Here is a 21,488-nt window from a genome sequence, read left to right as displayed (position 1 = left end):
AAAGCAGAGTTCAAGGTCAGCCCTGCACACACATAAGGGTCTTTGCAGACTTCAGGGTGAAAGGGTGTTGCTCACTGGTCCTGAGGACCAAAGTGCTCCTCGAAAGAGACGCGTCTGCGTAGCATCTGGCGGCACGCACCCAGGTCCCATCAGGGTAAGGAGATAGTTGCATCTTTCTATTGTAAAACACGGAATGCCTCTTTCTATTGTAAAACACGGAATGCCGTCCACATCCCGAAGCTGTGGGGCGGGGGGGCCTTCTGGAGCACGCTCTCCGTGCCCGTTGACTGTGCCTCCCAACCGTTCATTCCCCAGGGATGCCATCAGGAAGCACGCCTGCCTCCGGCAGATGTGCAACAGTTTCTTCTTAGACCTGGTCTCCACCGTGTGCTTCAAGGATAACACGCCACCAGAGAAGGACGTGATCGACGTCCTGCTAAATTTGCTCTTTGTACAAAAGGAGTTCCTAAGAGACACTCCCCAAAGTAAGTCGCTTTCTCCCTGTAGACTTAAAACCGCCGTTCCCCGCCTCGCTTCTTTATGCCGGCTGTGAACATGACCTGTCTCCCTCTGGTTTAAGGACACTGTGAACACACAAAATCTCTCTCTCCGTTCGACGACATTGTGGATAAGACCCCCGTCATCCGCTCCGTGGTCCTGAAACTGCTTTTGAAGTACAGGTAGGCACAGCGAGCGTGGAGTTTGCTTCTGGAGAGCCCTGCCCCCTGCTTCCACTTGATCTTAGCCAAAAGGCCGAGAAGCCATCTCCCCCCGGCTTCCGTCCTCAGGGTCGCTACTTTGCCGCCCAGCGCTCTGGGCTCAACTGGGAGGTGGTTCCCGATTTGGGGGAGCGTTGCCACGAGCCACCACCTGGTTTCTTTCTCTGGACTGGTTGTGTGCTCAGCGTCTTCACCTGCAGGCACATGAGCTCAGCGTCGCCACGAGCGCCTGGTGCAGATTTCAGGGAGAGGAGCGCGGTGCCGTGGCACGCGTGGGAACCCGCGAGGTGGGAACCGGCCGTGCTGAGCCTCCTCATGCCGGGATCTGAGGGCTGGAACCCCACCACGTCCCCTCGCCCTCGTGGTCCTACAGGCGCACCGCCTACGTCTCATTGCAGTGGTTCCATTGCTCTGATTCTGTGAAGAGACAGAGAAGCCCCTATGGTGCCACTGATCAGTGGTTTCGACAAATGATGCCATTTTAGAAAATTTTTAGGAAGCTGATCTAGGGCAGCTCAGGGTGGCTCAGCAGTTTAGCGCCACCTTCGGCCCGGGGCCTGGTCCTGGGGACCCAGATCGAGTCCCACATCGGGCTCCCTGCATGGAGCCTGCTTCTCCCTCTGCCTGTGTCTCTGCCTCTCTCTCTCTCTCTCTCTCTCTCTGTATCTCATGAATAAATAAATAAAATATTTTTTAAAAAAAGAAGGAAGCTGATCTATATTCAGAGGCTTCTTTCAGAGGACACTTTGTACACTCGGCCTGGGCACTGAGTTACTTGACACAGCATTCTTTGAGGTGATGGCAAAATCAAGAGGCTCTAAGAAATGTTCCGATAGGATACCTGGGTGGTTCAATCGGCGAAGTGTCTGCCCTTGGCTCAGGTCATGATCCCAGGGTCCTGGGATCCAGTCGCACGTGGGGCTCCCTGCTTGGGGGGAGGGTGCTTCTCCCTCTGCCCCTCCCCCCTACTCGTGTGCATATGCTCTCTCTCAAATTTTTTTAAAAAGTTCCAATGGGAACAACTATTTCTAACTTAAGTGCCCCAAAGGCAGACTCAGAATAGAGATTAGATACACATTTAAAATGCATATCTTCTGCAACCTGGTCTATGGACATTTCATTTTGCTTTTTATTTTTTAATAGACTGTAGCCTGTGAAAATGAGAAGTGCACACAACATGCCCCGGCTGCCTGCCGAAGCGAACAGTTACATCAAGGGAGAGCTCTCAGGCAATTTTCGAGTTACGTGCTGAGCCGGCCTGTTGTTTTGTGGGATACCAGTTATGATTGCAAGAATGGCTGGCATGCTATGATTACTCAGAGCTGGGTGCTTGGCAGGCATTTCCTCGAACACAAGCAAAGGGAGCCTGTCAGGGGAAGCAACTGATCATGTTCATGGCTAAGGATAAAATGCAAACTTTTTTTTAAAGATTTTATTTATTTATTCATTAGAGACACACAGAGAGAAAGAGAGAGGCAGAGACACAGGCAGAGGGAGAAGCAGGCTCCATGCAGGGAGCCTAATGTGGGATTTGATCCTGAGACCGCAGGATCACACCCTGGGCCGAAGGCAGGCACTAAACTGCTGAGCCACCCAAGGATCCCCAAAATTCAAACTTTTAAGCAAATATTGGAATTTTTGGAAAACTCATACCGTCCCCCATGAGCCTATCAGCTTCCTCATGCATAGGGACTATTTGATGGTCCAGGTTAATGAATGCGAGGTTTTTTTTTTTAAATACCTCATGGTACAGAAATGTCAACCTTTGCAAGATCCGCATACCTCGTGAACCACTGTTTTCCAAATGGCCAATGCATGATATCACAGAGTCATGCATTGGTTAAAAAAAAAAAAAAAAAAAAAATCCATTCAAGTGCAAGATAGCTCACTTAACCTTAATGTAATTCAGTATGAAAAGTGCCTTGACATGGTCTCAGATTGCACATTGCAACTAAGCTTTAAAAATTATTGTTTATCAAGTTTTGGCATTGTGTCAAAGAAAGATATTTACCATCACTAGGAAATACTGGGAAAATATTCCTTTCCTTTCCAGTGACATAATGCGTGAGATCAGACTTTCTTCCCGGAGCAAGATTGGAGGGCCCAGCTAAATTCTACTAAACCAGGCATTAAAGAGATTTGCAGGGATAGAGAACAAAAGGGCCCTCTTCTCACTAATTAATTTTTGTTCTGGAAAATAGTTTGTTTTTTAAAAAATGTTTTATTTATTTATTTATTTATTTATTTTATTTATTTTTGTTATTTTTTTTTAAATGAGTTAATAGTTTTCTTTTTTTTTTCAATTCTAATTTCTACTATTGTAAATATCAATGAATACAACCCACATAAACAAAAGCCTCTTGGGGTTCTCAATGATTTTTAAGACTGTTAAGGAGTTCTAAAACCCGAAAGTCTGGGAAGAGCCGGTATAAAGATGGAATTTTGTATTCCTCCGATATTGCACTAAAGTATTTCAAATAAAATATTACAAACTATATGTCTATATTTATACAGGGAGAGAGAGAGATGGATAGGTAGGTAGGTTGACCGATACTTTGTGTGTGTCTCTCTTCTTTTTTTTTGACATGATAAAACCCGAGATCACCAGATACCATATTTTTCCTCCCATAGCTTCCAAGAAGTAAAAGATTATATCCAGGCTTACTTGTCCCTGCTACAGCAGAAGGCCCTGGTAACTGAAGATAAAACCGAGCTGTACATCCTGTTTAGCAACTGCCTGGAGGTAAGCACAACCCCGGACCTGTCCTGCTCGCCTCCTGCCAACCGGCTGCACCATATGGTTGATGCAGTGGAAAGTGTGTCTGAAAATTTACAGAATATAACTTTTGTCGGTGAAGTGACACAGTTGCAGGCACACACGTAAATAGGGTTTCAGCGGGGCGCCTGGGGGAGCTCAGTCAGAAAAGCATCTGCCTTCCACTCAGGTCATGACGTCAGGGTCCTGGGGTCAAGTCCTGCTTCAGGCTCCCTGCTTCTCCCTCTGCCCCTCCCCCGACTCCTCTGTCTCTCTCTCTCTCTCTCTCTCTCTCTCTCTCTCTCTCTCTGTCAAATAAACAAATAAAATATTTAAAAACGGGGGTGGGGGCTGTTTCAGCAACCTTGCTTCTGTCCCCCATGGCTGTGTGTACTGCGACGCACGGGCCTGGGTGAGAGAATGGAAACGTCCCCCCACCCCCCGCCCCCCACCCCCAGGTAACCATGCCCGTCTCCCACTGGCCAGCCTACAGCCGCTTTTCTTTTTATTCTCTGTATGTTTGTTGCTTCCCCAGATTTCACACGGCCTGTGAGAAAAGGAGATCATACGGCATATTTTTTCCCCCAGATTTTCTCTTCCCCTCCTTCCTGTCCCTGAAATAAAAGGGATGTTCATTCCCCGTGATTCGATACAGTTACCCTCAAACTTAGGGTATTTCCTTCCTGTTCTCCACCGTCATGCTTTGGAGATTTTGGAAGGTTGGAGAATGTGCATATGAAAAAGAACAACATCCTGGCGCACCCGAGTGGCTCAGTGGTTGAGCACCTGCCTTCGGCCCACGGTGTGACCCCGGGGTCCTGGGATCAAGTCCTGCGTCGGGCTCCCTGCAGGGAGCCTGCTTTTCCCTCTGCCTGGGTCTCTGCCTCTCTCTCTGTGTCTCTCATGAATAAATAAAATCTTTAAAAAAAAAAAAAAAAAGCCCTTTTCTTTCCCCTGGTGCCTTCCTCCCTAGGATTCACTGTACGAGAAGACCAGTGCTCTGTCTACCAGCGAGGAGCTGAGGTACCTGAGAGAAGAAGGAGCCTTTCTGAAGACCTACTCGATGTGGTGCAGCCCAGAGCCTGCCAGCGAGGCCTCCGTGGAATACCTGCAGGAGATGACCCGCATCCGCCTGTGTCTCAACAAGGCTTCCGACTTCCTCAGCGAGCTTCAGGACAGCTCAGGCAGGTCCCCTTCTGCACCTTTCTCTACCCCAGGCTTCGAGACTCCATTATTCAGAGATTGGGGGAGCAGGGGAAACTGGTTCTCAGAACCATCCCAGTCTGCGTTGTGTCCCCTTCTCCGGTGTTTTTCACTGTGAGTTCCTAGAGACCAGGGCGCCCACTTTTTGCCTGGCTCGGTGTCCGAGACAGGCGACCACAGGTCTTCTCTGCCGCCGTCACTCACCCCTCTCTTGGGCCCTGCAGAGACGGCCAGGGAGAAGCAGTGCTACCTGCAGCAGGTCGAGCGCTTCTGCAGACAAGCCAAGAATGACTGGTACCGGGTGTACCTGGTGCGGAAGCTCTCCAGCCAGCGAGGGATAGAGTATGTGCAGCAATTCTGTGCACAGGGCCATCCGGCACGCTGGATCTTCCCGGAGGAGGCCTTGCTGCGGGAGGTGAGAACACCTGGCCTGTGCCCCCACCCCCACACTGCCCCGTGACTGCTCTGGTCCCTTGTGTCTCGCTTCGCTTAACTTGACCCAGCTCGAGATGACGCTGAGGCGGCCTGTCGTAGGGGACAGGTGCGTGCATTGCTGCTGGTGTGGGGCCTCTCTGCAGGGAAGTTTACCTAAGGCATCGCTTCTGGTCCAATGTGACATGTGGAAAGCCAAAGAATGGTTCTGTGGCTTTCACTTTCCACCAGTTAAAAGTAATTCAGCTTGCAGAAGTCCTTGCTCTCCTCGGCGGGCAGAGACAGAAAGCATGATTTTGAGGATGATACAACAATATAACAGCACAAAACCCCAGCTTGCATTTTTTGCTGCCAGTGGGAGCAGTCGACCTACTAGCACTCACTTGCCCCTGGTCTTCACCCTCGGTACAGGCAAGATGCAGCGATGGAGTCTGCGCCGCCGCCTCCTCCACTCCCCCTTCTCCCCCATTTCTCTCCCACTCTCACCTCTGCACTGGACAATGAGGAGGAGGAGGCGGCGCCGCCCCACACAGCAGGGGACTGTCATGCCCAGGGCTGGACCTCTGGCTGTCATGCCCGGATCATTTACCTATCCAGATGATTCTTTGCCAACTGTGCCCTCACCCCCTTCCCCTGTGATTAACCCCTGTGTTCCTGGGCTTGCAGGAGAATATGCTAAGCCAGATGGATCGATACCTGGTGCATGGTGACAAATATAAGGCTCTTCGTGACACAGTGGGCAAAGCCATCCTCCAGAACGAGCCCCTGACTACTGTGGCTGTTCTGAAGGTAGGACCAGCCCCGGGCCTCCCTCTGTACCACACAGCGCCCCTTGGAATCCTCATCTGCCTCATTGGCGTCAAATGACGCTGTGGAAGAGGCACCCAAAGCCACTCGCCATATTGGGCGTCGCGTGTCCACGACCGCGGCGTGCCTGGCCCAGACAGGAGCCCTTTAGCTACTGAGTTAGGGGACAGATTTGCTGGACCTTGCTGACCTGCCAGGCCAGGGCTGTTGCAGTGCCCTCCTGACTGCTCACGTGCATTACTTCCTCCGAGGTCACCCTGATGGCAGGTGCGGGCAGCACTGGGGAAACTCCTTCCCATGCACATCCAGGATTCCTGGCGGCATGACGAGGGTGTTTATTTTCATAAAGAGGCAGGGTCTTTAGCATCTAATCTTTATGCAGTTTTGGTCCTTCTTCCTCTTAGAGTCCCTGTTTACCCTGGCCCTGGGCTGGGAAGCCAGGGAGTTAATAAATAGCCTCGTTCTACTCTGAAGTTTCGAGGGGCAGCGAAGTGGTCAGAAAAAGAACAGACGGTGATTTCTGTTCCTTGGGTCCTAAGCACTCTGATAAACTCTGATAAATCTCCGTTGTGTCACAACGGAATGTCCATGAGCCTCGTGGTCTCAGAGTCACTTGCCAGCGGCAGCCCTCAAGGTGCAGGGTGTCGGGCTGCATCAGCAGGACTCTGGCCGCAGACGGGCCTGTGTAACAGCTGGAGCCTCACTGGCGTCCTCATTTCTTGCTTCAGGGGGGCAGGAACCACGATCCTGAGTTGGCGGCCCACTTACTGTTAGTGCTCTTCAGAGAGGTTGCCGTGCTGTACCAATCCTGCAACACTAGCCTCCACCCTAAGCCAGAGGTGAGTGTCTGCATTTGAGGAGGTGCACGTCATCTCCATATCCAGAGGGACTTTTCTGAATAGAAGTAAAAGCCATAAATTATGCCCCATTTTTTTTTTAATCTAGGATGGGGTTTTCAACTTTTTTTTTTTAATTTTTATTTATTTATGATAGAGAGAGAGAGAGAGGCAGAGACACAGGCAGAGGGAGAAGCAGGCTCCATACACCGGGAGCCCGATGTGGGATTCGATCCCGGGTCTCCAGGATCGCGCCCTGGGCCAAAGGCAGGCGCCAAACCGCTGTGCCACCCAGGGATCCCTCAACTTTTTTTTTTAAGATTCACTAATTTATTTTATTTATTTTTTTTTAATTTTTATTTATTTATGATAGTCACAGAGAGAGAGAGAGAGAGAGAGAGAGAGAGAGAGAGAGGCAGAGACATAGGCAGAGGGAGAAGCAGGCTCCATGCACCGGGAGCCCGACGTGGGATTCGATCCCGGGTCTCCAGGATCGCGCCCTGGGCCAAAGGCAAGCGCCAAACCGCTGCGCCACCCAGGGATCCCCACTAATTTATTTTAGAGGGTCGGGGGAGGGGCAGGGAGAGAGAGAGCATCCCAAGGCGACGGTGCACTGAGCGGGGAGCCCGACGCGGGGCTCGATCTCATGACCCCAAGGTCACGACCTGAGCTGAAATCAAGAGTCAGATGCTGAGCTGACTGCCCACCCCCCCGGGCGCCCCTCAGCTGTCCTACATGGAGGAGCAACTTTCTGTTTGACCCAGAACTTTCAGGATGATGATAAAAAGCAAAGTCAAAAAGATGAGATGCTGTTGTTCACAAAGTAGAATGTCGCAGTTAGCGCTCGGCCGTGCGGCGCTGTTTGCAGATGGAAACGCTCCTGTCTGATTACTGCCCCTCGAACCGTGTTTTCCTCCATATTGAGGCATAGTTGCATCCACACGAACGCCTGACTTAAGAACAAACGTTTGGCTTCACATTCATCTTCTTCTTTGATATATTTTTCGATCTATTTTCTCCTGCCAGCAATGTGAGGCTCTGAACGCGTTCATCGAGGAAGGCAAGATCTTTTCTTCTCCGCACATGAGGCATTTTGCAGCATCCCTGGTGAACAACACGCTGCCCCTGCTGAGGACAGGTCCCAGGGACAGCAGCCTCCAGGGCACAGTGGCAGAACTGGCTGTTCACACCGCAGCTGTCCTCCTGTGTGGACAGGGTGACATCCTGGAACCCCTGAAGAGTCTGGCCTTCTCCCCGGCTGACATGGTGGTAAGACCGGCAGGTGGGCGACGGCTGGGGGGATGGCATCTCTGGCGGCCTGTCCCCGGGGCCCTTTTGAAAGTGTCCGTGTCACGGCTCCTCTCTTGGCCTGTGTCCCACTTGATACCCAAGTCCACGGTCACGGAGAGCCTTGTTCTCTTTGCCCCTTGGAGACCTTGGAGGTGGACAAGGGGGAGAGTCCAGAGTCCCCCTGTTGCCCAGGGCAGTGGCAGTTGGCCCAATCTCTCGCCTTCCGGCAGCCTTCTCTCTTTCTCGGCTTTTCAGAACTCTTATCTTCCGACGATGCCCGAAGACTTGCTGGTTCAGGCTCGGAATTGGAAGGGTCTGGAGACCCTCTCCTGGTACAGTGAGTGTCGGGGTCTGAGACGGTGTCACATCCTCTGCGCATTGACGAGGCTCCCGTGGTTTGTGCCCAAAGGTCCCAGATGTTTGCCTTGTTCTGCTGTCGGGGCTTTTGCAGACACAGGGCGCACGGCTGACTGCGGAGGACGCACACCAGGCCCTTCCTGAGTCCGGGGTGGGATCCGCGTGGCATGCGCTTCCCTTGCCTGGAGTGTGAGCCACGCCAGAGGCTTGGGCAGGGGCCGGCTCCTGCTACAGCGGAGTTTATTTTGTTTGTTTTTTGTTTTTTTTTAAAGATTTTATTTATTTATTCATGAGAGACACAGAGACACAGGCAGAGGGAGAAGCAGGCTCCCTGCAGGGAGCCACCCGGGCATCCCTACAACCGAGTTTTTGACCTGAGGACAATTCTCAAGACACAGAACTGGGAGCTCAAATTGTTGTTGCCTGAGAAAAACATCCTTTTTTTTTCTTAAGTTTTTATTTTTTTTTTTAAACAGGTAAAGCCAGGCCTTTCCTGGCTCCCTCTTTTTTTTTTTTTTTAACTTTATTTATTTATTAGTAATCTCTACATCTAACATGGGCCTGGAACCCACAACTCCAAGATCAGGAGACTCATGCTCCTCCGACTGAGCCAGTCAGGTGCCCCCGAGTAAATTATCCTTATAAACCAGCTATAAAAGTTGTCATAAAACATGCTCTTGGGACGCCTGGGTAGCTCAGTCGGTTAAGCATCCAACTCTTGGCTTGGGCTCAGGTCATGATCTCAGGGTTGTGGGATCGAGCCCCGGGTCAGGCTCCATACTCAGGGCATCTGCTTGAGATTCTTTCTCTCCCTCTGCCCCTCCCCCCCACATTCTCTCTCTCTCTCTCTCTCTCAATTAAATAAATAAATAAATAAATAAATAAATAAATAAATAAATAAATAAATAAAATCTTTTTTAAAGGTCCTACTCTTTAAAAAGAAAAAAATCAAAAAGAAAAGGAGAGTGTAAAATGGGCTGCCCCTGCCTCCCAGAGCAGCCCCATAGGAGACTGTAACGGACTTTCCCTCTGCTCCATCAAATGAAGCTCATGCATATTTTTTACAAACGTGCTCAGGACATGTTAACTGTACATCCTGCTCTGATTTGGCCTGAGAGGAGAGTGTTGGCTTTCTTTTCCTCGGGCCGTTAGGTAAAACCTCACCAGCCAACGTGAGTCTTGTTGTTCTCTTAACAGTGTGTCCCAACGGTCACCCGTGCTCTGTGGGAGAGGTGAGTCTTGGTATTTGGGATGGTGTTTGCAGGGCTCTAACGTTGTTCCTCTAGATCTGAGCAGGAGCACGTGGGGGAAGAGGTTGGTGAGGGTCGTGACCTTCTAGAGAGCATAGACTCTTTCCAGGGCTGTTTAACGGTGCTCCAGCTAAACATCTAAATGGTGCAGGGGATCTCCAGACCTACCTCTGTATTGTGGGCTGTCATGAGCTGTGGTGGGGCGCCGAGTGGCATTCCTGGCCTCAACTCACCAGAAGCCAGCCACACCGCATGTGGCAACCAGAAATGTCTCCGGACATTGCCAAAGTCCCTCTGGGAGTCAAAACTGCTGCTAGCCATTGTGCCCAGCCCCGGCTGCATGGGGTCAGCGATGCGTGTCTTCCTGTGATGGCAAGGTGTTGACTGGTGGGTCCGTAGGCTGGGTCATTGGCCCAGACAGGAGATGTGGTCTAGACACCAAAGGACGGGATAAAAGAGACGCTGGAGCATAAACCCTGGTGGAGAGAGCTGTGGGTTCCTCACCTCTGCATCCCGCAGCATCCGGCCAGGGCCCTTCGAGGTGTCTGCTTGCCCAGCAACAGGCTGTTGAACTGAACAGAGTAAATGAGAGACCTCAAGGAGAAAATCCGATATATACGCTGTGCGTTTCTGGGGTTTACTCACTTCCTTGTCTGCGAAGCAGGTAGTTCGAGGCACATTCTTCCCAGGACTGCTCTCGGCTCTGACGGTCTGAGGTCTGGGGCTCGAGGCTGGTTTGGCTCTGTGACACGCTGTGATTCACAGTCTGCAGTAGCCCACAGCCAGATTTGGAAAAATGAGGCTTGCGAAGGAGCAGATCATATGGTTATATATATATTATTTTAAACAAAGTCCAAACTGAGTTCAGGAATTCAGTTTGGAGGCTGCAGTAGTGTTCTGGCGCTAGGTAGTGAAGCCCTGGAGTGGTGGTCGGGGGAGTGGGGAAGACCAATGAGTGTGAGAAAGGAAGGCAGATCACATATTTGTCTACAAAGTATCTATTTGGGAATAAAACTCAAATGGTCACTTCTGCTTCAAGAGTCCAGATTTCCTCACATGCACCATATTTGCATGGAGCACCTGCCCTGTGCCCCGTGGCTCCTGCCGCCGCCAGCACGTGTTTGCAGGAAAATGAGCAATCCCAGTGCCCTCAGCTGCCCCCGGAGCCAAGCGTGGATTGGCCTGCATGGTGCATTTGCGCATGGAGCACTCCTCCTCCAAAACTGAGCTCGGGCGCTTTTGTCCTTTGTCCTAGTGCGGGAAGCCAATGGAGAAGAGCCACTGCATTGACTGTGGTGTCCAAGTTGGAGGGGTTAACCACAGTCCTGAGACCGGATTTCATGTTATCACGTACGTAAGAGGGCATCTCCTTCCTAAGAGAGTGAACCACGGGTTTGGGGGCTGTTTCTATTCCAGTGGATAAACTGATGCAAAGTACAGTATTAGTTACTGTTACGCATTTGGGCCCATGTCACATCGGACCTCAAGGCCCAGGTCCCTGGGCTACGGTGAGGTGTCTCACCGGTCACTGGCTAACTGGGCTCTTGAATGTAAAGCAGACCACACGGTAAGATGTGTTATCCAGATGTCTTCCGTTTGGGTCTGGGCTGTGTCCCCTGTAGGAATGTGTCGGACACATACAAGTGACCTAATTCAGAGGGACATTGAAGGCTGCAAAGCCACAAATCGGGCTTTTGTCTATCTAAACCCATAGTGTCTCACTTGTAAACTCTTAGCTTCCTCACTGCTTGCGGGAAGTGAAGGAGGCACAGCCCAGAATCCACATGCACGGCTGGGGTCCGCATGCCAGCCTTCGATCGAGAAGAGTGTGGTTCCCCGTGCACCCCCCACTCCCCGCCCCATGGCAGGTGGGGCCGCCCTGTGGCCATCACACATATGGGCTAGTCTGGTGCCATGATTGTTTAAAATGCCCTAGTCTGTTATCTCCACAAACCTTCAGAATGTTCCAGAATCTCCAATATTTTTTGCCACAGACTATATCTATCATACTGTGCCTCCCATCTAGGTGTGACAGGAAGTTCCCTGCCGGGTCTTTGATCTCAGTATTCAATTTGGGAAGATGGGACGGGTGCGCCCACATCCCGATGTCCCACACTCAGACTGTCCTTGGCCTGCCTGCTGCCCTCCCCGTGCTGATTTCAGGGGGAGAAGCAGGTGTGGACCTCTGTCCCGACACACGGCCCCCGGGATTGCACAGTTAGCCACTTGGCTCAGCCATGTCGCGCTGAGAACGTGGCGGGCTGTGGTCATCCAGGAAGGAGAGGCTATACAAAGACCCCAAAGTGAGAAGTGTGGGCGCGTGAGGATATGTCCCGGAACGCCGTTTTCCTCAAAACGGTGAACCTCGCTTCCAACTCCCAGGAATCCGGGGTATGGCCCTAGGGCTGAGGAGAGATGACCGTGTTCAGTGTCCACCCTGTCTTCTCTCGTCCTCTGCAGAGACAAGACGGACAGAACACAGAAGGGCCACGTGCTGGGAGCCCCGCCGTCCAGAGACAAGGTGCTGGTGTCTGACCGGGAGCTGGCCCCGGACGTCTTCCTGCTCATCCGGTTGCTCACACACCTGGCCCTGCTCCTGGGAGCGACCCAGAGGCCTGAGGTACAACACGCCCACTGTTGCTAAGCCATGGGTCCGTCGCTCATTTGTAACGACCACTGTAGGTTTCTCACAGTGCGTCCTTTTGTCTACAAAGTACTGGCCACCTCCCGTGGATCGGAGCCGTGTGCTGGTCTGCAGAGCCGTACATTTGCACGTCCTCATCTCCCCGCTGCGGCGTACGATGGCGGGGGGAGGGGGGCGGGGAACCACCCATCAGGTTACATAAAAGCCATTTATTTATTTTTTATTTTATTTACATTCAGTTTGCCAACATATAGTATAACCACACCCAGTGCTCATCTCATTGTGTCTTTTTTTTTTTTTTTAAGATTTTATTTATTCAGGGAGAGAGCATGCAGGGAAGAGGGGTGGAGGGAGAGAGACTCTCCACTGAGCACAGAGCCCGACACAGGGCTCGATCTCACGACCTTGAGATCATGACCTGAGCTGAAACCGAGTGTTGGATGCTCAACTAACTGAGCCACCCAGGCGCCCCTAAAATCCATGTTAAATGAGCACTCCACGTCTCGGGGTGCACCCGGGAGCAGAGAGGCTCCTGTAACCATGACGTTTACCTTTCTGGGAAAAAAAGAGCATCCTGTGCCTCCTCTGATGAACTGTGAGAGCAAAATGTTGGGGCTCTGAGAGTTCTTTTTTTTTTTTTAGGTTTGTACACAGTATAGTAGGTTCAATGAGTTTGGGATGAGGCCATTCCCATGTAAGCTTACAAACATGCATCTTGGGGAAGGAAGACGGGTTTTGTGCTGCGTGGTCTTGATGCATTAAGAACAGAGCCATGAGGGTCTGTGTCGCGCTGACGATGTCGAGGGCAGTGGTCCCCAGGCCGCGCCCCGTCTGCTCTGCCGCTCGTTTGATGCATGCTCCGGCCACCTCACGAGCATCCTCTGAGGAGCCGCCTCTGGCTCAGTGCCGGCCTGCCCTCTGGGGCCCACGGGGCGTGCCGGCCCCCGACACACTAGGTCTTATGTCTCACAGGCTGTGATGAACATCATCAAGCCTCCAGTGCGGGATCCCAGCAGCTTTCTGCAGCGGCACATCCACAGGGACCTGGAGCAGCTGGCAAAGACGCTGGGGAGGAGCGCCGACGAGGCCACCACCACCGTGCACCTCATGCTGTGCAGCCTCCTCCGCGGGCAGCGCCGCCTCTCCAGCTGGAGTGAGCACATGGGGTGCTGCGGGGGGGCAGGGGCAGGGCTCACAGAGCCTGAGCCAGATAAAGGGAGCTGGGAGACGGGTGTGGAAGAGCGGACAGAAGGATGGCTCGCCCTTGCGTTTCCCCTGCGGGTTAAGACCTGAGCTAGCAGGGTCGTGTGCACAGGGGTGTTAGGGGCACACGCCGCGGGGAGGCTTAGCAGTTTCGGGCGCCAGCCTGCTGTGCTGTGCACCATCTCCGGGACGGGCCATGTGTGAGTCATCACTGGCCGGACATCAGTGTCTGGTAACTTATTGAGATGTGTGCTCCTTGGACCCCTGGTCTGTCTGTGGGGCCTTCTGCTTTTCCTGAGGACATGGCTGCCCAGGCTGCCTGACCATGTTGACGTGTCCACGGTTTGCTGTGTGGAAACGTGGGCTGCAAACCCTGGTGGTCACTGAGCTAAACTGAAATCCATAGATAGGGACGCTCCATAAGGTAACTTAGGAAAACGGTTCTGAGTGATGGCATCGGGAGTGACTTGGTTTTCTTTTTTTTATCTGTTTCTTCTCAAGATCATGGGGTTGGTGGGAACAGCAGGAACCATTTCTAAATACTCAGGTTAATTTAGGAAGAGGCACCCCACCTGCTCCCGGCCCTGAAAGGGTGTGTGATTTCAGTGTCACCTTTAGGTCGTGTTCACAGAGCTGCCGTGGTTTCCGTTCCTTGGGTAACTCACATGTTCCCTTGTAGGGCCTTTCTGTTTCAAGGCAAACCTGGAGACCCGAGAGCAGAGAAACAGCTGGGAGAAAGCCATGCAGACCCTCCTTCTCCCTGAGCTGGAGGTACGCGGTGGCCGGCAGCCCTGCTGGGAGCCTGCAGGCAGGTGTCCCGGGTGTGTCGCAGGCGCTCGGGCCAGTGTCCCTCGCGCAGGTGCTGTTGGGGGCTCTGGCCGCGCCCCAGCCCAGGGCTGAACCCCCGGACACTCCACTGTCCTGCTGTCTCTGCGTCCTCCTCCCCTGAGGCTGGGCAGGCAGGTGGAGGGGTTACTCTGAGTCCAGAAGGTGCAGGTGGCTCTCGCTCCACCACCTTTTACAGCAGGATGTGGGAGCAGCAGACAGACAGACAAACTCTCATGCAGATAAGAACAGTACTGTCAGATAAGAACAGTACTGAGAGTTTATGAGCTCAACGGGAAGTAAAAGTCAGTAAAAGATCAGGCTTAGAACACAGGCCTCTGAATCTCCTGTTTGGGGAGACGAAGCCTGCACACGAGGAGCTTGTAAGCGGTCACAATGGACACAGCCAGTGCGACCACCTGCTAGGGCGCTGGGCCGCGTAGGGCAGACTCCCCAACTGGCCCGCTGCTGAAGCTGCGGGGTGTCCGAGCCCACATGAGTGGCTCACCTCGGGGCCCCTGGGCCCTTCTCTCGCCCAGCACCTGGAGAAAGCCCTGCTGACGGTCACTGCCAGCATCAGCCAAGATGAACGGATCAGCTCCAACCCTGTGGCCAGAATCGTGTACAAGGACCCAACAGTCTTCCTGCCCCACCTGCCCCGGAAGAGCGTGTTCCACTGCTCTAAGATGTGGACCTGCAGGAGGAAGGTCACCGTTGACTACCTCCAGCACATTGTGGAGCAAAAGAACGGCAAAGAAAGCGTGCCCATCCTCTGGAAGTTCCTGCAGAAGGTAAGGCTGTCCCGCTGTGACCACGCACCCACCTGTCCCTGGTGCCAGGAGCCCCCGGCCATCCGTGAGTGTCAGTTGAAGGAAGAAGTGTTCATCAGGAGTGCATGACCAGGATCAAATGGCCCCAAACCTCCCCTGTTCCCAACCTGGCCTTGGGGCACGGGGGCAGTGCGGTGAGCTGGCCCCGTCGTCAGACCGCAAACACGGCCCGGGTCAGGCTGGTCTTCCCCAGTCGGCTGCTGGGCTGATGCCCTCTGCAGCAGCGTTCCCAGTCCAGCAGAAGTGTCTGTCGGCCGGTGAAAGGGCGGGAGCTCCCGTGGACAGGGTTTCCCAGGTCTCCCGTGGAAGCGCCCAGTCCCGTTCCGCTGCAGATGCTTGGGTCCCATCCTCAGACAACATGCAGCAGCCTACGTTCCCGGCCCTTCTGCTCTCAGCAGATTCTCTGTGCACCCAGCCCCTCCCAAGGGCTCATGACGCCAATTTCTTTCACGAGCTTTTGGCAAACCCACATGAGGTGTCGGCCCCACGAGGGCAGGGGCTTAGTCCTGTTCATGCCTCTATTCTCGGAGTGCAGGATGCTCAGCGAGTGGGTAGCGGGCCCTTGTGAGGGACACAACGGCCTCGCTCCCGTCCAAGCAGCCCGACGCAGCGTCATGTGACCCAGCACGTTGCCCAGACCGCGAGCAGACAAACACGGGTCCTGAGCCAGCCCCAGAGTCTCCCCAGGGACACGTTCTAGGTGAACTAACACGTGGCCGGGCCGTCTTCCCTCTCCAGGAGGCAGAGCTGAGACTCGTGAGGTTCTTGCCTGAGATCCTGGCCCTGCAGAGGGACCTAGTGAGGCGGTTCCAGAACGCTTCCGAAGCCGACTACCAGTCCATCCGATCCTTCATTAGCAGCCACCAGGGAGGTACGGCTCTGCCCTAGTGAGATGTCGGCTCCCCAGTGTTTGTGGACCTGGGCGATTGCTGCAGCTGGGTCGGGAGAGGTGCCATCAGTGCCGTCCAGGTGCTACACGCTGTGGGCTTTTTAGGGCAAAGTGGCAGGTGCGTGAATCCCGCCAGCCTGCCAGAGGCTGTGCTTCGGCCACACCCGCTGCCACAGCTCCAGCCCCGGGAGCGCCATGGGATGCTCCTCTCCAGAGCTTGGGGTGTAGTCACTTGGACCTGACGGGGCAGGTGTCTTCCACGGGGATCTCAAGAAGTGTTTTTTTTTTTTTGTATGACAGATGGGTTGAAGCAGTTGTTTCACAGAAGAATCCAGATCTTTCTGTCAACTTGGAATAAGCTGAGGAGATCACTGCAGACCAACGGTAGGCCCCACGCCCCCTGCCTCCCGCCCAGCTCTGCCCTGCGATCCCACGGTGCCATGCCCCATGCGTGTCACTTGTGACCCTCTGGGTGGAGGCGGCTGGGACCCACGAAATGACCTACCGGGAGGAATAAATCCCTGGTCACCTTTGGTCTGTCGATACAGACTCAGGACGGGGTTGGGAACGTTGGACGCCAGTCAGGGGGAAGGCGGAGCCATCAGGCGTCCCCAGCTCCAGCCCTGTGGCTGCGAGGTGTCCGCTGCCCTGCGAGTGGCAGCCAGACAGGGCCGGTGGGGGCCTCTCTGCTCAGAACACTCTGTCCCGCGAAGGTGAGATCAAGCTGCCAGACAGCTACTGCAGTGCCGACCTGGACATGGACACCAACTTCGAGGTCATCCTGCCGCGCCGCCGCGGCCTGGGCCTCTGTTCCACCGCCTTAGTCAGCTATCTGATCAGCCTGCACAACGAGATGGTCTATGCGGTGGGAAAGTTCTCCGACGAAAACAACAGGTGAGCGCCTGCATGCCTGCAGGGCACAGGGCACACGTGAGCCCCTGGGTCAGGCTCTGGGGGGCACACTGGATGCTGAGACTCCACGTCGTCCCCCAGCTACTCCGTAGACGCCTCTGAGGTCACAGACCTGCACGTGATCAGCTACGAGGTCGAGCAGGACCTGATGCCACTGATCCTGTCCAACTGCCAGTACCAGGTGGAGCAGGGCAAGGAGACACTGCAGGAGTTCGACCTGGAGAAGATCCAGCGCCAGGTCACCAGCCGCTTCCTCCAGGGCAAGCCCAGGATCACCCTCATGGTGAGGCAGACCCCGGGCTGATCACTGTGTTGGCGTGTCTGTTCTGGGGAAGTCGGCCCGAGTGTGGTTTTCGTCCCACTCGTGGTTTCCGAGCGAGGCAGGGTGGGAATGCCTGTGCAGCCCCGTGCTCCCCCAGAGGCCATGCCCCCGGCTCTCCCGAGCTGCTCCCGGGCCTCCGTCCCCCTCATCTTCAGGTCCCAGCAGACCGGTTGTTGGATCTCTCCCCCAACAGCCCCTGGCGGCTGCACCTGGGCTCTCCTCTCCCTGGGCAGCCTGTCACCTGGCTCCACGGCCGCCCCATGTAGCTCCCGCTCCCTGCACCCATCCCTACTGTGACTACCACGCAGCCCCCACTGCTCCCCTTGGCAGTCGATCCCCGGCGGGCATCCCAGGGGGTGCAGGGTAACACCCACGCTGCTCGTCAGGCCTGTCTCCGGCCACTGCTCACAGACTGCGTGGACTCCTGTGACCTTGCACACCGGACTGCCCTCCTTCCCTGCACACACTGTGCACCCATCATGTCTCTCCTTTTCGTTTTCTCCGGGCCAGTGTTGTTCCTTCTGGGCCCGGTGGAGACCTTGTGCATCCGTGAGCCCCCTCACTGCCCACAGTTAGGCCCTGAGCTGCGTGGGCACGGCATCACGTCAGCTTGCGCTGCCCTGTCCCAGGCCGTGGCCCGTAGTGGTTGGCCGACTGCAGCAACCAGAGGCCCCCACATTCCTGCTCCCCCCGGCGCCTCGCAAGCCTGCAGTGCTCTGCGTGCTGGCATCTGCGTGGCCATTAAGGCGAGGCCCAGGCCCCTCCCTGCATTTCTGTTGGCGCAGACCGCGGGTGAAATGCAGATGTCACACGGCAGCAAGCGGCACGCTCCGCCTGGTGATGCGCAGGACAGCACGGCGTTGCCACGGAGTTACTGTGCAGGAAACCCCACGGCGGATTCCATTTCCAAAGACTGTTTTCTTTCTCAATTTAGGGAATACCCACTCTGGTGTACAGACGTGACTGGAACTATGAACAGCTCTTCATGGAGATCAAGAACAAAATGCTACAGGTGATCGCATTGCACCTTATCATTTGCATGGTGCTTCCGCCTGATCGTGGTGCTTTCCTCCTAGGGGGACTGCTGGGCCTCGCTTGGGCCTTGGCCCGGAGCACCACAGGGTGGCCTCCCTGAGCTCCGAGTCCGCCGCCCTTTCCAGGGTGCAAGCAGGACAATCAGCCAAAGCGTTCCTGCTGAAATCCTGGCTAGCTTCTCAGTGATGATGTCACGCCGGGTAGGCTGACGCACAAGGTCCAGAGAACTTACCTATTCCTGGCGTTTGGATTCCCATGTGTGGAGTGTGTGTGTGGCGTGTGTACGCATCCACGTGAATATCCCCACAAAACTGTTTTGAGGGCTCCGTGACTTCGGTCTGTGTCTGTAAAGAGTCCAGAGTACCGCTGCCACTTAGGAGTCACGACGTGTTAACTGTCATTATGGTTCACGGGGTCGTCCCACCTTGTGCCCTTGGCAGCGAAGAAGGTAAGCGGTGTTGCCAGGTAGCGATGTGCGGGTAGCCCCAACCGTGGACCCCTGTCCTGCCTTTGACTCCCTAGAAACCCCTCCCCAACGCGACCATCAGCTCCATCCGCGGACAGCTGCCATCCTACAGCGATGGCTGCAAGGCTCTGTCTGTCATAGAGGTCACTCTGGGGTTCCTGAGCACGGCCGGCGGTGACCCCAACATGTCCTTGAATGAGTACGTCCAAGACATGCTGCGCATGGGCGACCAGGCAGAACTGGTACTAAAGGTGGGTCTTGGCTGGGGTCACCTCACCGTCTAGTCCACACTGCCCTCCTGCTTCCTGCGGGGTTGGTGCCAAGGGGGGGGGGCCACAGACCGCACTCTGGGGCCAGAGGCAGAGACGCACCTGCAGCGCAAGACTCTGACTAAGGCACGTGGCAGCTGGGCAACCCCCCTCCGCCCCCCTGCAGCACTGCAGCCACCTGAGGCCACCTGGCTCTCCCGAGACGCGGCCTGAGGTGGGGATGGGGGGACACTCTGGAGGTGAGGCCGTGGCTGGTGGTAGGGTAGGGAGGCATCTGAGGGTCGGGGAGCCGAGTAGCGGGGGAGCAGAAGCCCCACCACGCCCGCCTGTTCGCGCTCAGCCCCACGTCCTGTTCAGGAGCCCGTTGCTCTTGCAGGCCTTCAACAGATGCCAGCTGAAGCATGCCATCGCCCTCTGGCAGATCCTGTCCGCCCACAGGTCGGAACAGCTGCTCCGCCTGCAAAAGGTGAGCACAGCTCCGCTCCCACCGCACCCGCACCCGCACCTGCAAGGGCGCTCCCCCTCCCCCCAGCTCCTGCTGCCTCCCTCCTGCTGTGTTCTAGGAGCCCTTCAGGGAAATTAGCAGCCGGTACAAAGTTGGTCTCAGCCCAGAAAATGCCAAGTGTCTCAGCACTTTCCTGAATCAGATGGACCTCGACGCCTTCCTCCTGGAGCTCCATGAGATGATGATCTTGAAACTGAAGAGCCCCCAGGCCGAGGACAACTTCAGACCTGAGTGGAGGTACGTAGGGTTGCGCAGGTGTCCCGCGGTCCATCCCGTGATCTTTCCCAGATGGGGAGGGGGCCCCCGCCTCACCTCAGGAGCCCCGCGCCCTGCTGTTTTACCCACTCCGGGCACCCCACGGGCTGGCCTCTGGGGTTTGGTCTCTGTTGGGTTTTTTAAAGTAATTACAGAAATCCTATATTCTTGTTATAACAAGTGTACTTAGGTCAGAGATGTGCATTTTACTTATTTTTCTTTTTTTTTATTGAAGTGTAATTAATGTAATGTTATGTTAGTTCCGGGTGTAGAATGTGGTGATTCAGCAGTTCTGTACGTTACTCAGTGCTGCTCAGGCTACGAGTACTCGTAATCCCCTTCACCTGTGTCACCCGTCCCTCCACCTCCCCTCTGGTGACCACTGGTTTGTTCTCTGTACTTAAGAGTCTGGTTCTTTTGTTTGTTGGTTTCCTCCTTTTTTCTTTATCTGATTTGTTTCTTAAACTCCACAAATGAGTGATATCACACGGTACTTGTTTTCTTCTGACTTACTTCTCTTAGCATAACATCCTCTAGTTTGATTCACGTCGTTGCAAATGGCAAGATTTCATTCTTTCTGATGGCTGGGTAATATTCCACGTCTTCTTTATCCATCCATCCGTTGATGGACATCTGGGCTCTCTCCATAGTTTGGCCACTGTGGACGTTGCTGCTTAACATTGAGATGCAGGTGCCTCTTCAAACCACTACATTTGGATCTTTGGGGTAAATCCTTAGTAGTGCAATCGCCAGGTCATAGGGCAGCTCTATATTCAACTTTTTGAGGAACCTCCATACTGTTGTCTACAGTGGCTGCACCAGTTTGCATTCCCACCGACAGTGCATGAGGGTTCTGTTTTCTCCCGAAACCATAAAATTCCTAGGAGAAAACATAGGCGGTAGTTTTTTGACATCAGCTGTAGAAACATTTTTCTAGAAATGTCTGCTCAGGCAAAGGAAACAGAAGCAGAAAATAAACCATTTGGACTACACCAAAATAGAAACTTTGGCACAGCAAAGAAAATCATGAACAAAAGGCAACCTATGGAATGAGAGGTTTTTGCAGGTGACACATCTATTGGGGAGTTAGTACCCAAAACATATAAAGAGCGTACATAACACCAGAGAGAGAGAGAGGAGAGAGATGTGCATTTTAAACTCGACAGAAAAAGCCACACTGGGCAGCCCTGTGGCTCAGTGGTTTAGCGCCGCCTCAGCCCAGGGCGCTATCCTGAAGACCTGGGATCGAGTCCCACGTCGGGCTCCCTGCATGGAGCCTGCTTCTCCCTCTGCCTGTGTCTCTGCCTCTCTCTGTGTGTCTCATGAAAAAGTAAATAAAATCTTTAAAAAGAAAAAGCCACACCAACACACAGTATATGAGAATACCCAACGCTGGATACTCTCCATTTTGGCCAATCCATTGGCCAAAAAACAGGTCTCATTTTCACTTGTATCTTCCTATTTCCTAGATATTTTTCCAATGTATCTGCTAGTTTTGTATCTTCCCCTGAATTATTTCTTGACATCCATTATGTTTCTTTCGGGCTATCCTTTCTCATCCTCTTAAAAGATTTAAGATTAACCTCATATTTGTTATGTTACAAATGCTCTCCCTCAGTCTTGAATTTCAAGGAAGCCAGACCTGGTAGCTTCTTTGTATAAGGACTAGGAAAATGCACCCACC

The 21,488-nt window shown here is 53.9% G+C and overlaps 1 protein-coding gene across 5 annotated transcripts in view; it reads left to right on the top strand.

The window, feature by feature from the left end:
• The window catches only part of RNF213 (ring finger protein 213), a 98,333-nt gene that overhangs the window by 74,673 nt on the left and 2,172 nt on the right, over window positions 1-21,488 (top strand). For 3 of the 5 annotated variants that reach the window (XM_038546364.1, XM_038546363.1, XM_038546362.1), the window contains 23 exons: window positions 316-485; window positions 581-680; window positions 3,351-3,462; window positions 4,448-4,658; window positions 4,902-5,092; window positions 5,776-5,898; window positions 6,645-6,755; window positions 7,779-8,021; window positions 8,298-8,379; window positions 9,597-9,631; window positions 10,905-10,999; window positions 12,110-12,269; window positions 13,266-13,446; window positions 14,176-14,267; window positions 14,861-15,112; window positions 15,890-16,022; window positions 16,341-16,424; window positions 16,754-16,934; window positions 17,034-17,235; window positions 18,209-18,286; window positions 18,832-19,026; window positions 19,421-19,510; window positions 19,608-19,786. In XM_038546364.1, the coding sequence (XP_038402292.1) occupies window positions 316-485; window positions 581-680; window positions 3,351-3,462; window positions 4,448-4,658; window positions 4,902-5,092; window positions 5,776-5,898; window positions 6,645-6,755; window positions 7,779-8,021; window positions 8,298-8,379; window positions 9,597-9,631; window positions 10,905-10,999; window positions 12,110-12,269; window positions 13,266-13,446; window positions 14,176-14,267; window positions 14,861-15,112; window positions 15,890-16,022; window positions 16,341-16,424; window positions 16,754-16,934; window positions 17,034-17,235; window positions 18,209-18,286; window positions 18,832-19,026; window positions 19,421-19,510; window positions 19,608-19,786 (3,300 nt within the window). Of the gene's footprint in view, window positions 1-315; window positions 486-580; window positions 681-788; window positions 1,256-3,350; window positions 3,463-4,447; window positions 4,659-4,901; window positions 5,093-5,775; window positions 5,899-6,644; window positions 6,756-7,778; window positions 8,022-8,297; window positions 8,380-9,596; window positions 9,632-10,904; window positions 11,000-12,109; window positions 12,270-13,265; window positions 13,447-14,175; window positions 14,305-14,860; window positions 15,113-15,889; window positions 16,023-16,340; window positions 16,425-16,753; window positions 16,935-17,033; window positions 17,236-18,208; window positions 18,287-18,831; window positions 19,027-19,420; window positions 19,511-19,607; window positions 19,787-21,488 lie in introns of those variants that run through there. The other 2 variants (XR_005364131.1, XM_038546365.1) reach the window with 2 other exon arrangements.

This window comes from Canis lupus, chromosome 9 (assembly GCF_011100685.1).
Source record: "Canis lupus familiaris isolate Mischka breed German Shepherd chromosome 9, alternate assembly UU_Cfam_GSD_1.0, whole genome shotgun sequence".
NCBI classification, from domain to species: domain Eukaryota; kingdom Metazoa; phylum Chordata; class Mammalia; order Carnivora; family Canidae; genus Canis; species Canis lupus.
The sequence above is the reverse complement of the archived record's forward strand: the minus strand, read 5'-3'. Positions and strand labels throughout refer to the sequence as shown.